Source organism: Perissodus microlepis, chromosome 16, assembly GCF_051167445.1.
Source record: "Perissodus microlepis isolate ML-2025 ecotype Zambia chromosome 16, ASM5116744v1, whole genome shotgun sequence".
Classification (NCBI taxonomy): domain Eukaryota; kingdom Metazoa; phylum Chordata; class Actinopteri; order Cichliformes; family Cichlidae; genus Perissodus; species Perissodus microlepis.
In genome coordinates this window covers 17,322,406-17,337,484 of record NC_140476.1, presented here as the reverse complement: position 1 = coordinate 17,337,484, position 15,079 = coordinate 17,322,406, and the positions used below count along the sequence as shown (strand labels likewise).

The 15,079-nt window shown below is 36.3% G+C and overlaps 1 protein-coding gene across 2 annotated transcripts in view; it reads left to right on the top strand.

Annotated features, from left to right (window-relative positions):
- The window catches only part of gpc6b (glypican 6b), a 79,916-nt gene that overhangs the window by 26,328 nt on the left and 38,509 nt on the right, over positions 1–15,079 (top strand). For both annotated transcript variants that reach the window (XM_084907973.1, XM_084907972.1), the window contains exons 3-4: positions 4,941–5,332; positions 9,709–9,874. In XM_084907973.1, coding sequence (XP_084764099.1) covers positions 4,941–5,332; positions 9,709–9,874 — 558 coding nt within the window. The remainder of the gene's footprint in view (positions 1–4,940; positions 5,333–9,708; positions 9,875–15,079) is intronic.

Sequence of the window (15,079 nt, the reverse complement as noted above, 5' to 3'; positions counted from 1 at the left end):
TAGACTGGCACTTCCTGTCAGGCCGATCAATGACCCAGCTTTTGACAGACATGGAGAATCTGAAATGCAGCAAAATTGCTAGTTTCATGTACAATCATTGGAGCTCGAGGAGGCTGAATATCATACTGCTTATGTTATATTATGCTGTTTCAACAATCACAAAGTGAGAACTGGCCTCCTTCTCTGACTAACTATATTGCCGTGAAAGATGCTAGGTGAACTGCGGGAGATAACAGCTATTTGCCCTGCTGTGTGAGGGTCAAGAAATCGTGTATATTTGTGTAGTTTATAGTGTGTATCTTTGCTAAAAAATGACATAGAGTTGTGGCAAAGTGTTTCTTGCAGTAATGTGACAATCAGAAAATATTCCCAGTTCTAAAGTGATGTAGCTAATTTCTTTCTTGCTTTCTTTTTTATTGGTATGTGACTTTGAAAGCCAATGCCCCACTGTATTGTTTAGTGTTTATTCAATTCCTGCCTTGCCAGAGTGAATGCATTTATAAAATCTTGTAATTTCCATATAATTTTAGGCAGCTCCACATGTTCTCTGCAGAAAGTGTTTTTTGTGAGTGGTTGTGGTTTTTCTGTTGAAATTACAAAATTCAGAGTAGGGGAAAAAACAAAAACAAAAAAAACATCCATCTTAAATTGCACTCTACTCTGAGACCTTGTTTATGCCTTTATCTAATTATGCCTAAATATCTCTAATTTCTTTTTGACAGATGACAGATGAGTCCACATTTTGAGATATACTTCCCAGATTCTCAAAAAGCACCAAACCAATTAGAATCACTGTGGTAAAAAAGTATTAAAGTTGTCTGCCATAACACTGCAGGTACACCATGCCGGTAAATCTTAGGCCCCTGAAGGTTCTTATCTATATCAGATGTTACCATGTCGTCATGTTTCCTAGCAACTACTACCAATGGGCTAAAAAGACTTTTTTCAGCATTTATGCACCTGTAACACCTACAAGCATCACATTGTTTTATTTCACACCAATAATATTTAACTGAATTCCAAAAAGATTTGTGCATGATATATTATGACAGCATCAGATTGCCTGGCAACCACTTAGCAACAGACTAAAATGACCTTTTTTTGGCTTTATGCACCTGTAACGCATTATAAAAGGACCACATCATTTTAGTTATAACAATAACATCTCATTTATATCCACAAAAATTTAATTAACCATGCATTGCAACCACCTAGCAATGCGCCAAAATAAGTCTTTTTTCGTTCCTTTTTGTACCTATGAGACCTCATAAAAGCATTATGTCGTTTTTATTTCATGATAGTAACAACTAATTTAATTTTCCACAAAATTTGAATTATACATGCCTAGCAAACAGGTTAAAATGACCCATTTTTAGCATGTAAGCAAAATCTACCAACCCTGTTTTTTTATCATTGATATTTATTTATTTATTCATTTGTTTATTTCACTTTTGCCAACAGCGCAAACAGGCCAAACAGTATTGTAGCATGGATGTGTACTGGTTTATATAATTTAACATATCAGTTAAATCCCAATTACTTTTGGTTAAAGTTATTGTGCTCAAAATAACATGAACCGACGCTGAATGTTGCCCAGTTAAAAAATAAAAAGTTGGTTTATGTATGTAGACTCCAATACAATATATTGCATGTACCCAATTGAAGAAGGCTGAAATGTTTTGGAAAGCCAACCCCTTTTTCCTCCTCAGCTGGCTGGTCACAGTTCAGAAGACTGTAGTAATTAATTCTGCAGGCCACTTCCCCTGAGGGTTCTCACAGTAGATGTCATCTGATCCACAGCAAACTCCTTTGGTTATGTGTAAAGACCAAATGAAGTCGACTTCAGAGTCTCTGTTGTCTCCAAAAAGCTGTGGTCTGCTTAGAAATAAAATTCACAAAACTTGCCTTTTCCACCATCTAGTTCAGAAATCTGAAACAGGGATGCTGTGTTTCAAGATTGCTGAAATAGACTGCTGACATCTAGGAGGCCATCCATCAGTAGGTTTCTGCAGAAGCACAGAAACAGATGCTTTCTTTTTATCACAAAGAGAATGGCTGTGTGTAACCTCTGCACAGCTCTGTGCATATACTGAGGAGCTGGAGCCAAACGGAGCTTTATCAGCGAAATGTAATGAACTCTGTGTAAGCTGGGAGTATTTGAATCACTGCTGTCCAGCATTTCAGCATCATTATTCTCTGTTTGCAGCTAATGCAAATGATTATTTGGACAAACGTCTTAGTAATATATGTTTAGGATTTATGTAAATTCTCCAGGTAATTTTTACTCTTTGACATTTCACTATGGTTTTCATTTTCTGTCATGAAATATGGATCCCCTCAAGAGTTTTCACTAATTACATTATGATGTCTTTTTTAGCCTAATATTTCTGCTGGTGATTTATACCAAGGCCATTCATAATGAAATTATTCATCGTAATCACTCCATTGCAGAGCTTAGAATTATATCAAATATAATGTCATATTGATTATAAACACTGATTTAATTAAATTGGTTATGTTTAATTAGTCTCTCAGCAGAACATGGCTGTATAAAGGTTTGTTTTTCTCATTTTCATGATTTTAAGTAGAATTTGTTTTGGCACTGTCATTAATCTATGTGCACATCGCTCAGCATCACTGACTGTTCTCATTACCACAAACACATTACTGAAGCAAAAATCATGCTTAAAGATTACCATATTTAAATGACTGCTAACTGTGGACATTTATTACATATTCTCAAGTATACTGAAAAATAACCAGACTTTGGCTAACGTCATGAGTCCTGCCTACTGTAAGTTCTAATATAAGATGTGTTAAATTTAAAATTTAAAAAAAAGAAATGATATCTCCTTAGGCACCAAACGTGTGTGAAAGTAAGCTAATGTTGTCAGATTCCAGGGGGAGTATGACAGTTAATACTCACTGGTGCCTCATAAGATGTGCTAATGAACAATAATTAAATCTGATGAGAATAAAGAAAGCAAGTATTTTGTGAGCATGCACTAAATGAAAGCCAGTTTTGTTTTGTGAATACATTAATGTAAGATAAAAAAAAATTAAAAAAAACCCTCTGCTCTTCAAGTTCAAATGATACACACCAAAACCCTGCCTTTTTAAGCCACCATACATTAGTCTTTAAACAATGAAATAATATCATAAAATAACATTTTATTTTCTAAAAACCTTGCAAATGACGTGTGTTTTCCATATTTTACTTTCTGTCAGTGTGCATCTCGGGTACCTCTTGATGTAACTAATCAGATGTGACTTGGTGTGGCATTATGGAGAGTCGGGTCATTTGGTTTCTCTGCTGCTGTAATCTGTAATTTTACCTGCATTGCTGGGAGCTAATGACCACTTCAAATCCATTACGCTTTTGTCTGGGCCATTGTGATAAGTGACTCTAATGTGCATGGCTTGGGGGGAGAGGTGTAACCTAGCTTTTATGAATAGCTCGAGAACATACAGATTTAGTAGTCTACATGATCATAATAGTCCACAATCCTGTTTAAAATAAAACACAAATAGTATAATTTCTTGGAATCAGTAGCTGGTGTGACGATATTAGGACAACATTATTTTCTTTCTTTATCCTGAAGTATCCCAAACGTGTAGTTTTGCTGCTGGCTTTGTCCACACCTGTTAATTTATATTAACAATAAATTAACTGATAAATGTGTAAAATGAAACGTGTGTGTGTGTGGGGGGGGGATTCTTCCAGCCACACAATCTTGTTTTTTTTTGTCTCTTTTTATTTTACATTTTGATTCAGTCTGTGTCCTCTCATCAACCCTACTCCAGATGCAGGATGCAGCTGCTACTTTCACTGACAAATCACAAAAGTACCACATAAGACAGTATACAGCCCACCAGAAGAGTTATGCATTTTGTCTGGCACATGGCTCCAAAGAAATCCAAGTGCAAGACTCGTTGCTCACATTTTGCCATGTTATAACTTGGTGATAATATGGTAATATTGTTCATACAGCTCTTTCTGCTGCCTCCAAGGAGCAAAATATATCAGCTGATACACTTAAGAGTTCACGCTTCTTTAAAGCTTTGGGTTGTACCCATAAAGCCCACTTAGGAATATAAAAAGCTTTCAGTTTTATTGAATTGGAGTCTGTACTGAATCCTCTTTTGACTCTCTTTGCAGTTAAATGTACAGGTTATTTAAATTTTCATTCTGGCCCTTCTATGCCAGTTTTATTGTTATTGGTAGCAGATGGTCAGAAATATCATCTAATCCCACTTTCTGGCATGTCACAGAGGTCATGAGACAAACAACAAGTGAAGTCTAAAAAGGAGAGCGCAGACTTCTGCAAATGCTGCAGTTGAACTGCATTGTGCTGTCATAATCATGATGATGGAAAATTTATTGCATTTCACAGTGGTATGCTTTTCACCATATAGAGAAATATTCATATATGCAAAGTGTTTTATCTGAACTGTAGATTCTTTCTGTCAATGAACAGTACAGGAAGGTGTTTTGGGTTTACATGAGTGATATGGACAATAAAGCGAATACAGAGTTTATTATTTTCCAGAAATATATAGGGGAACTTCCCTTTGTCATCAAAAAACTAGTTTACTGCAAATAAAAGTCAACAGAGCTGTGATCTCAGTTCAAAATGAAAACGGCATCAAACGGTATAATTGATTTCTTTGTTTGTTTTATTTTAGTGTTTTCTGGCTGTTGTCATATTTGCATTGCAATCAAGCAGGCTTCCTTTTTAAGCAGCGTTCTAGATTGCAATCAGACACATTTAATGTCATTTTGCTGTGTTTCTGTTTAATTGTAAATGCAGTGATGGTTCCCAGTGCATCTTGTCAAACCATGTCTATGTATGACATGTTCAGAATAAACTGAGACCACCGTCACACATGAAATAAAACTGGACAGTAATAAAGGCTTTTTCTGTTTTCTTCTAATCCAGAATTTTTCCTGGAGCTGCTGGAGAACACGGAGAGGTCCCTGAATGACATGTTTATGAGGACTTACGGCAAGCCTTACATGCAGAATGCAGAGGTCTTTGAGAACCTGTTTGCTGAACTGAAGCGCTATTACACTGGAGGGAATGTTAACCTAGAGGAAATGCTTAATGACTTTTGGTCACGGCTGCTGGAGCGTATGTTCACACTGCTCAACTCCCAGTATGTCATCACTGAGGACTATCTGGAGTGTATCAGTAAGTACACCGACCAGCTGAAGCCCTTTGGAGACGTGCCCAGGAAGCTCAAGGCTCAGGTTACCCGCGCATTCATCGCTGCACGCACATTTGTCCAGGGGCTCTCCGTTGGCCGGGAGGTAGCCCAGAGAGTGTCTAAGGTAAATGTTCTTAACCCTTTAAATTCTTTAAAAAGCACACATTTGCCCTAGTTTTCACATGATCAAGTTTATCCCAGATATACTTTCAGAGTAATTCGGATTCTCTCAGGGTATGTCTTCAGAAAATTTCGTCCTCAAGGTGGCTCGTTCATGGAGCTGTCTAGAAAACAGTGTTGAAGGGTATGTGGATTGCTCAGGAGAAATTCCCAGACAACAAAAAAGGCGAGAAAAGAAATGTCTGCTATCGCTGTTTATTGCTCTCTTGCCTTATATTTGTTCATCCAGTATATAGAAGTCATTAATCACACTGTTGCCTGTGTATCCAGTTTGATGCAAAGCAATCTGTATGCAGTTCCTGCAATACCATACTGCCCTGGGAGTGTATGTAGGGCTGATCATGTACAAAGTGAGATTAAAGGGAAAGCAAAAGGCTAAGCCTTGGATTTAGTCACGCTTAACAACAATGTTGTTTCTACACTGTCATTTCGGTTCAGAGAAGCACTGATTCACAACATTGCGAATCCACAGCCATCCTCTTTGGCTTCTTTGCTTTTTGTTTTTTCAATACAGTCTATAATCTAGATTTGATTATCATGTCTATTATGAATATTTATAGAGCCACTTCCCAGTAGGCTATATAACTAAAAGCTAATGAAAATATAGGAGCCTTGAATAATGAGAAACAGAGGGCAAATGCAGAAGACACTGCTGTACTCTTATAAATCCACCATTCATTTGGTCTGTTAAATCCCACCATACTTGAGCATTAACCACGTTCCCTTCCTTTTCCCCTGAGGTCCCACCCTCAATAACAGTAGTGGCAGTGAGGAGCATTTAGCCACAGAAGATGTGTTGTTAGTATGCATTTAGAGTTGTACCCTGCAGTCCTTAGAGCCCAGCGTGTCCTAGCTTCACCTCTTGACATTTCAGTGGGACCTGAGATCCAGGTCATCTGTCTGGGACTGCAGCCCTTTGATCCTCAGGGTATAAAGTCATCACGAGAGATTGGGTGTAAGCATAATAAAAACAGACACCATGCCAGAGGTGTCTGTTTCTCAGCGCTGCTAAGATGTGACATCCATGCTGGGATATACAATATATTGAATTAAAGTAGGTGATGTAGCATTTTATTGCTTTTCACAGCTTTGAGGAAGCGCAAACTTGGGTCTAGATCTCATCAGCAAAGCTCAGACTTGTGCTATTTGTAGTGAATACAATTTAATAATCATTTTCCTAGTTGACAGTTTTTAGAATATCTGAAATGTCATGCAGGTAACTAAAAAGAATACTTCCATTATCTGAAAACAGTCTCTGTAGTAATAAACTCTACAGAAACAATTTGCTCTTTTGTTCTGGAAAAAAACAAAAAAATAAAAAATAAAATGATCTCTGTGTTTTTATTTTAAGTCACAATATTTTAGTTATTGTTAAAGGGAGTCACGTTGGAACTCTTATACACAGCAAAGTGTAAGGATGGGTGCATTCTGAATATGTATTATTTGATTAACAACAATATTTTGATTGTCATTCAAAGCAATATTGATGTGTTTTCTGCATGAATTGTTTAATGGTTATAGAGAAAGAGAAAATGCACCTTTCTCTTAATTGCTCCAAATCTAAATTTGTGGAACGATGAGGCACCACTGTATTTTTCTGAAATTGTGGAAAATTTAACTTTTAAAATGTTTTTTTCAATGAAATTGATAAGTGAGCACCCATAAATACTGCTAATTCAAACATTACTAACAGTGATTATTTCTCCTCACGGCTTTGTGATCTATAAGAAACTTTTGTTGACTGCCCTGAGCTGCTGCCTTACACCTGTGTCAGGTGATACAGATGCTGGCAGAAGCATTTTTAGAATATTCAGTGTCAAGTTTTGTATTTGACGCCAGTTGTCTGCGAGTTGATGTGTGGGGGTTGTCTGCTAGTGAGGGCAAGTATGTCTATGTATAACGTGTTTTTCTTACGTGCCTTCCTCTCTTGGTGATTCTTAGCACTGCACTGTGAAAGAAGGGGGTATGAAAGAAGCAGGGCTTTGAAGCACATTTGAAGCACACATATCACAGAGATTAGAGCTTCTCTAATTTTTAGACTTTGAAAAGGTCAGCCATGTTTTTTGTCTAGTCCAGGCTTGACTTGTACTTACTTGGCTTGAGTGAATGTTCAAAGGCAAAATGGCAAAATTGCAAGAGAGCTGACCACAAATACCAATTTTTGATTCACTGCACTTAGCTGTCTTCACAAAAAAAAAAGTAAATAATAAAAAATATATATGAAAAAGAAAATGAATGGGTAAACCTTAATTTTTAAGATATTTTTTGTCAGGGTCCTGCTTACAACTCTGATCTGCCAGTTCCTCAGAAGCCTTACTTTTTGCTTGAAATCATTTGCCGTGGACTTTTTAGTACAGTAGTTCTAAATTCTCAGTTTGTCGCTGGCATGTTGCTTATGTTGTCAAATCTTCTTGTTACATAAAACATAAGGTACTATTGTGGTATGAACGCCTTCACTTCCCAATCCTTTCATGTTCTTAGCACAGGCTTTTGTCTAAATCAATTTACAAGAAGTGCACTCATTTTACACAAAACAACAGCTAATTTTGGTGAAGATGTCTTTGTGCATCGCTTCTTTAAAACAAAAAGAGCTGTGATGCTGCATTATAGCTGCTTTTCTTGTATTTTTAATGCAGTGAGACAATAATAAGTGTTAGAGTGTAGTGAAAAAAGGCACTTTTTCCAGACTAAAAGGTGTTTAAGATTTAAGAGTCTTGTTAGTTCATGAAAATAGCTCATTTAATTTTAAACATCTTACCAGGTCTTCAGAGTGCAAGTAACTGCATACTGAGAGTAGGAATAATGAATGCTCCATATTAGAAATAATGTCATCAAATGTATTTTAGTAGATCGCATAGTGGAGTTTGTATTTGCTATCAGATCTATTTCCTCACTATGATTTCAAAAAACACACACTAATGACATTTTGCACTTTGGTACTCCTACAGTCTGATAAATGACTTGAATAGAATATAGCAGCTGATGATCCAGCTGATGGTCAGCTGTCTTCTGTAGTTTTTTTTTATTGTGAGTATTACTTCATGATCTTGTGAATGAGAGCATTTTTCATTGTAGCTAACGTCAAAGTAGCCTAAAGGTTAATTATCAACCAGGGGTTCTTGTACCCTAGAGGGTACTTCTGCAGCTTCCAATGGGCATCTGGAAGGATTAGTAATTTCCAATCAAATCAAATTAACATTTGGAACATGAGAGGTTGTGGTAATGAAGGGTTGAATTCACTTCATCTGACAGGGATGTGTGGTTTTGTCTGGGGAAAAAAACACACATGATGCCATTCCATGGTATCGTGAGTTATCCTGCTGGCGGCAGCTGTCAGATACACTGGTGCACTGTGGTGCACTGTGGTCATGAAGGGTTAAACATGATCAAGAACAGAACTCAGAGAGTCTATGATATTTAAATGATTCTCAGCTTGTACTAAGGAACCCTCCACACCATTAAACTGCCAACAACAACCAAAAAGTTGCTGCCACATGATTGGCTGATTAGATATTTGCATTAAGAAGCGACTGAATAGACGTACCTAACAAAGTGGTCAGTAGTTGTATGTCATAATTTATCCTATTAACTTATTAAAATAACCCTGTTTTTGAGTTGTATCGGTTATCTGTTAAACAAACTGTAGTGAAAAGCTGAAACAAACAAAGGTGCATCTTATCTCTCGCTTCACTGTTTATCATCTTCAATATCTATACATGCAGTCAGTGTAACATAATGTATTTCAGAGGTGTTTAATTGTCTGTTTCCTGCAGCTGTTAGCCTATTACTATCGATGCATGTATGTGTTTTCATACATGGAGACAGTTTATCAGGTTATCTATGAAAGCAGATTTTTCTACTTTGCCACTTTTGTCTTCTTTATTAGTTTGGATTTTTACTTTTTCATTAGTGACATAACCTTACATTTTAAAATAGAAATTATATTCCATAGAGTGTGGAAATAGATATTTGACTTTATTTAAAGACTTGTGGTTTAATTGCAAGCCAAATTATCCTATGTGAAGTGTTCATCGGCAGTCACTGATTGCATAAGAACGTTCTTTAAAAGTCTTCAGTCAGCAAAAACGGTCTCTCTCTAGGGCCTTTGCTGATTAATAACTGAAACTTTTTTTGACAATAGGACAATAGCAACATGGTAAAACTTTGCAAAGGTTTTCTACTGGACAGTTTTCTTGTTATAAATTACTTAAAATCCTTTAACTGGCACAGTTACTTCAATAAAATAGATTTATAATTACCATATATTCTGTAGGTGCTACTAGATACTAATGACCGCTGTCACATTCTGTGTCCTTGCAGGTTAGCAGCACTCCAGCATGTATTCGAGCAGTGACAAAGATGCTGTATTGCCCCTTTTGTCAGAGTATGCCAGGAGTAAAGCCTTGTAAGAATTACTGCCTGAATGTCATGAAGGGCTGCCTGGCCAATCAAGCTGATTTGGACCCAGAGTGGAACCAGTACATCGGTGAGTCTTTTCAACCACTTCCCCAGCCATTTTTATTTTAACCTCAGCTCTGCTGTTCTATTATTTCTAAAGTAACATACCAATTAAATGTGTTGCTATAAATTCATGTCTGGGCATATGGTTTTATAATATGACTGAATTGAACTAATGGATGTGGGAGAAAAGCAGAGAAAGCATGTTACATCACATGAGCACTCACAGTAAAGCAGATCGAAATTTTCACTTAAACCATCACTTTTAGCTATTCCTTTTTGCTGCTATACACAGGGTTATATTTTAATTGCATACCAAAAAATGACACAAATTGCTTTAAAGCTGGACAGATAATAGTATGAGTTGAATAATCTTTTAAGCTCCCTGGTGTAGACCAGAGAACTGTAACTGTGCTTTGAAAGCAGTTAAAAGAGTAAGCTGAAAGCTGCACACTGGGGTGTTGTTTTGGGTGACGTGGGCAAAAGCTGTAAACCTTTTAAATTCCAGAGAGTAACTGGATTAAATGTTAATATTACAAATATTGCTTTGTTTTGCTCAAACCTTAATCTTAAAGCAAAGATGCTTTAGGCACGGTGAGACCTATGTGTTCAGGAAGCAAGAGGAAAAGGCCGGAATAATTGGAATTATGTGAAGTGGCCTGGTAGTGGATGCTTATATTAAACATGGCCAAAGTTTCACATAATGAGGTCAGCATATATGCAAGTAATATATAGTGTATAGTATAGGCCAATGTGTAGTGTAAAACAAAAGCTTAGACTGCTTGCACATAGGTTTCATGGCTCTTTTAGCTACTGGATCTCACTAATGGCAGGGTTACTCTGCAGAGTACCACCTGCTGTTCAAACCTTCTGATTCCAGGGAGCAGCCAATTAGAAGAAAGTTAGCTTTAAGGAAGTGTGGGCATAGGGAGGGGTGCTCAAAACACTTTTTTTCCACAAGCGTCTACAGATTAATATGGCAATAAGCATAATAGACCCATTTTAAGGAGCACTTCCAACACTGAATATTTAAATATAACAAAATTCATAGCACTAAAATGTTTGAATCCACAGTACTGCACAAGTCTTGAATCAGTCATCATTTCTTTTCATTACTAGGAAAATGGAAAATAGGTGCAGCAGTATATTGAAACATCCAGAAAAATACAGTATATGAAGCATAAGTTTAAGTTTGTACAGTTTTAATGAGCTTGAAAGTCAACGCTTTGTATCACCACCTTAATTCTTCAACACAGTCTGAACTCTCTGAGGCAACCTTTCTTGTAATTTCTTTAAGTAGTCTACAGAAATAGTTCTTGAGGCTTCTTGAAGGACATTCAAAGCTCTTCTTTGGATGTTGGCTGCCTTTTCTTTCCATTATCTGTCAAGATGATCCCAAACTGCTTCAGCAATGTTCAGGTCAGGGCTCTGGGGAGGTCAGTCTATGTCTGAATGTCATAGACTGACCTTGTGTGTTTTTTCTATCCAGGTGTGATTTTAGTCAATTGGCAATGCGTTTATCATTGTCATGCTAAAAAACAAAGCTAAACAGACACTTTCCAGATGGTATTACATCCCAGGTTAATCTGAAAGTGCATTTCTTGCATTAATAATTCCATCAGTTTAGATGGAATTAAACACAGCTGGATCCAATGCAGCTCCAAACCATCATAGAGCCTCCACCATGTTTTACAGATAACTGTGGACATGCTGGACTGAAAATACCAGCGTCTTTAGATAAAGTCTGAAAGACGTTTAGAAGGCCTGTAGAACTACTTGAAAATGACAACAAAGTCTGGCTCAATACAGAGAAATGAGGTATGGCTCAAAACTTTTTGCACAGTACTGTGTGTGAATTAGAGTTCCACACAGTTAAAGTTATTGAAATGAAATTAGACATTACATGTTTCTGTCTTGGTGTTTTTTTTCTGTGCTTTCACAGCATTGAACTCTTGATGTAGGTAGCACCATAATTTCATTGAAATGTTATTAATTAATAAATAAAATATTGAAAAGCAGCTTAGGTCAAAATGCTGACTGCATCAGTATGCGGGGATATACAAATCCTTGTGTTGCATTGCAGAATTGGACTTTCTATTTTTAGAGAGGCTGCAGCTGGTGCTGTGTCATTATCATATTTTGACAACATCACTTTCATTGACACTCGCTGGGCCTTTGGATAAGAAAGTGCTCTATTTGTCATTCTTCTATCATGATTCCTGTGTGAAAAGATTTTATTCATGGGATTCTGCTCTCCTGCTGGGCTAAATGGTGACTTGTAATGGGGCAGACATGCTCCGCAGGAAGTGCCAAGTTTTGTGAAGTTATTATGTTCCATAGAAAATTGTTCAACTCAGAGTCAACGAATACAAATAGAAATATAATATTTATATATTTATTTTGGTATTTGATAGAATGCCCAGCATGATGGTTCCTGCTGTCAGCTAGATAGGCTCAGCCCATTGGCCTGAACAAAAGCTACAGTATGATGGCGAAAATGTGACAAGGCTGTTGTGAGCAGGAGATGGATTAATGGTTTCTACTAAGAAGTTTGTATTGCCTTTTTTTTAGTACAAGCTATTAAGTCTTCTGTTTTCATCTTGGTGCATGCTATACATGACTCCTATCTATTTCCTGAGATTAATATTTAAAAATAATCATATTCTTTCTGTTTTTACTGAAAAATATCTCTGTATTTTAGGTTTGGGTAATTGTCTTGCTTTAAAAAAATGAAAATAATCAAATCCTCTTATGATAGGGCTGATTGATGAATTGATATATGAACAATATATTTAGTAAAAAACATGAGCATATTTTTTTTTCCTTTTGCACTAATAAATAAATCCATTACAGATTTTGAGCCCTAACACTTAGGTCATTCTTGTAAAAGTTTTTCTTTTTTTCCAGTTCACTTCAGTTCTTGTGAGCAGCTCCTCATATCTTGACACTTAGAAGTATTGTACTGACATTGTAGTGCACAACCATCTGGTCTAAGTTGTGACCTTGATTTATCTACACAAAGTTTGCCAGTCTTTGTGAGATCTACTGGGACTGTATGGAGCAGCAAATCAAAGCAATGAGCAGCTCAAACAGACTGAAAGCTGCACGAGTAAAAGCTTCAGTGCTGATTCACAGTAAGTCCTTCAGTGCTACGTTACAGAAAGTCGCTTTATTCAAGAAAGTATATTAAGCAGTAGATATTGAAGATGACTGTATTGATAGTTTAATTTAGGAGTAATTTAAATGTTGTTGAAAAATTGCTTAATCTACAAAAGGATTCCACAATGATTATTAGGATTATCGTTTGTTAATCACCACAGTAGATTCAAAATCAAGCATTTAAGAGATGATTGAAGTGCAGACTTTAACCTTTAAATCAGTGGATTTTTACAAAAGTATCGCATGAACTGTTTAAGAATAGCTGTAATTCAAGGAAGCACTCTCATAACACTCATGGGTATAAACGAAAGCATTTCTCCAACTGAGAGGTCCCTGATATGATGCTTCATATCAGGGACCTGTCAGTGCACATGAAAAAAAATGTTCTGCTGAACTGCACATTGGTGGCATCAGTCATTCATGTGCAAAAAATAAATAAATTTGGATTTATTGACTTTTTTTGCACCTTGCAGTGTCCAGCAATATGGGTTTTGCAAATACCAAACAATCCAAACACTTTCAAATCCACATCAAATCACATTCACACTTGCACCTATGGGTATGTAATGGGATTTTTTTAACATCATTATTTTTGCCAACCTTTTTAGATCAACTTTGACTTAATTATTAGTTTATTTTTAAATCTTTTAAAGCTTACGCTATCTGTCAGCAGAAGATTCTAGACTGAGCATCTTCCACACTTTTGATTTGTTGCAAAAACAAGCCTGTGACCTTTCACAGGGGGTGGTGGAGATGCTGGAACTTGTTATCGCCTTTGGTAAAAAGGCAAATGCCTCAGAGAAAATGCCTCAGCCTTTCCACTTTTACAGACTGGGCTTTACCCCCAGAGTGTTTTCCCTTTACTGAACTGAATTCATAACAGTTGAACTAAAAACTACATTAGTTATAAACATTCAAGACATGTGCCTGGATTTCATACTGGGTCATATCTTGATTGTATCTTAATTATCACAATTAAAACACTGAATTCTTAATCCTTTATCATGACTATTGTGTGTGTGTTGTCACTCTTGACTTGTGTACATACAATATTCACTAAAACATTTATTTTTATTACTAAAATGAGCTATATCATAGGATCTAAGTGAAATAAAAATATAAATAAATTACAAATATAGTGTACATAACAGTTATGCTATGAACACAGACTCACCAGCCAAGATATTGGGTATAGCTGTTCAGTCAATTGCAAATATCTGATCAGCCAATTACATGGCTGAGCATGTGTTACAACCAAAGTATCCAAAATGCTATCTCTGATTCCATAACAGGCTGAAATTTGAAGCTGATGGGCTACAGCAGCAGAAGACCACACCAGTTTTCACTGCTGTCGTCTACTAATAAGAAATTGAGACTACGATTTGTATTGGTTTGCCAAAGTTGGACAATAGGAGATTGGAAAAATATTGAAATCAGTGATTTCAGTCGAAGAATTTGGATAATGTCACAAACACAAAATCATCTTAAACTGGTTTCTTGAACACTACAATAAAATCACTGACCTCCATAGATGCCAGATCTCAGTCTAATAGAACTGAATAGGAGATATGCATCATGGACATGTAGCTGATAAATCTGCAGCAACTGAGTGATGCTATCATGTCAATATGGATGAAATTCTCCAAAGAAGGTTTTCAGAACCTTGTTGAAACAATTAAGGCAGTTTTGAACGCAAAAGGGGGTCCGACACAGTACAAGCAAGGTTCACCTGAATAACTGTCCGATTAGTGTATATGAATATATTACATAGGGTACTGTTTGCATGTAAGTTACTACTGTATTTTTTGGACTATAAGGCGCACTTAAAATCCTTTAATTTTCTCAAAAATCTACAGTGTGCCTTATAATCCGGTGCACCTTATGGTCCGAAAAATACAGTAAGTTTATTTATGTCATTGAAAGCACTGCTGTTTATCAACTAATAGAAAAATTATTTATAATTTCAAACTCGTTGCTTTTACTTAATCAAAATAACGAAACTGATTATTTTGAGGTTCAAACTAAATTAAAATATTGTTTAGGAATCATGACTTGCATCTTAAATAGTACTTTA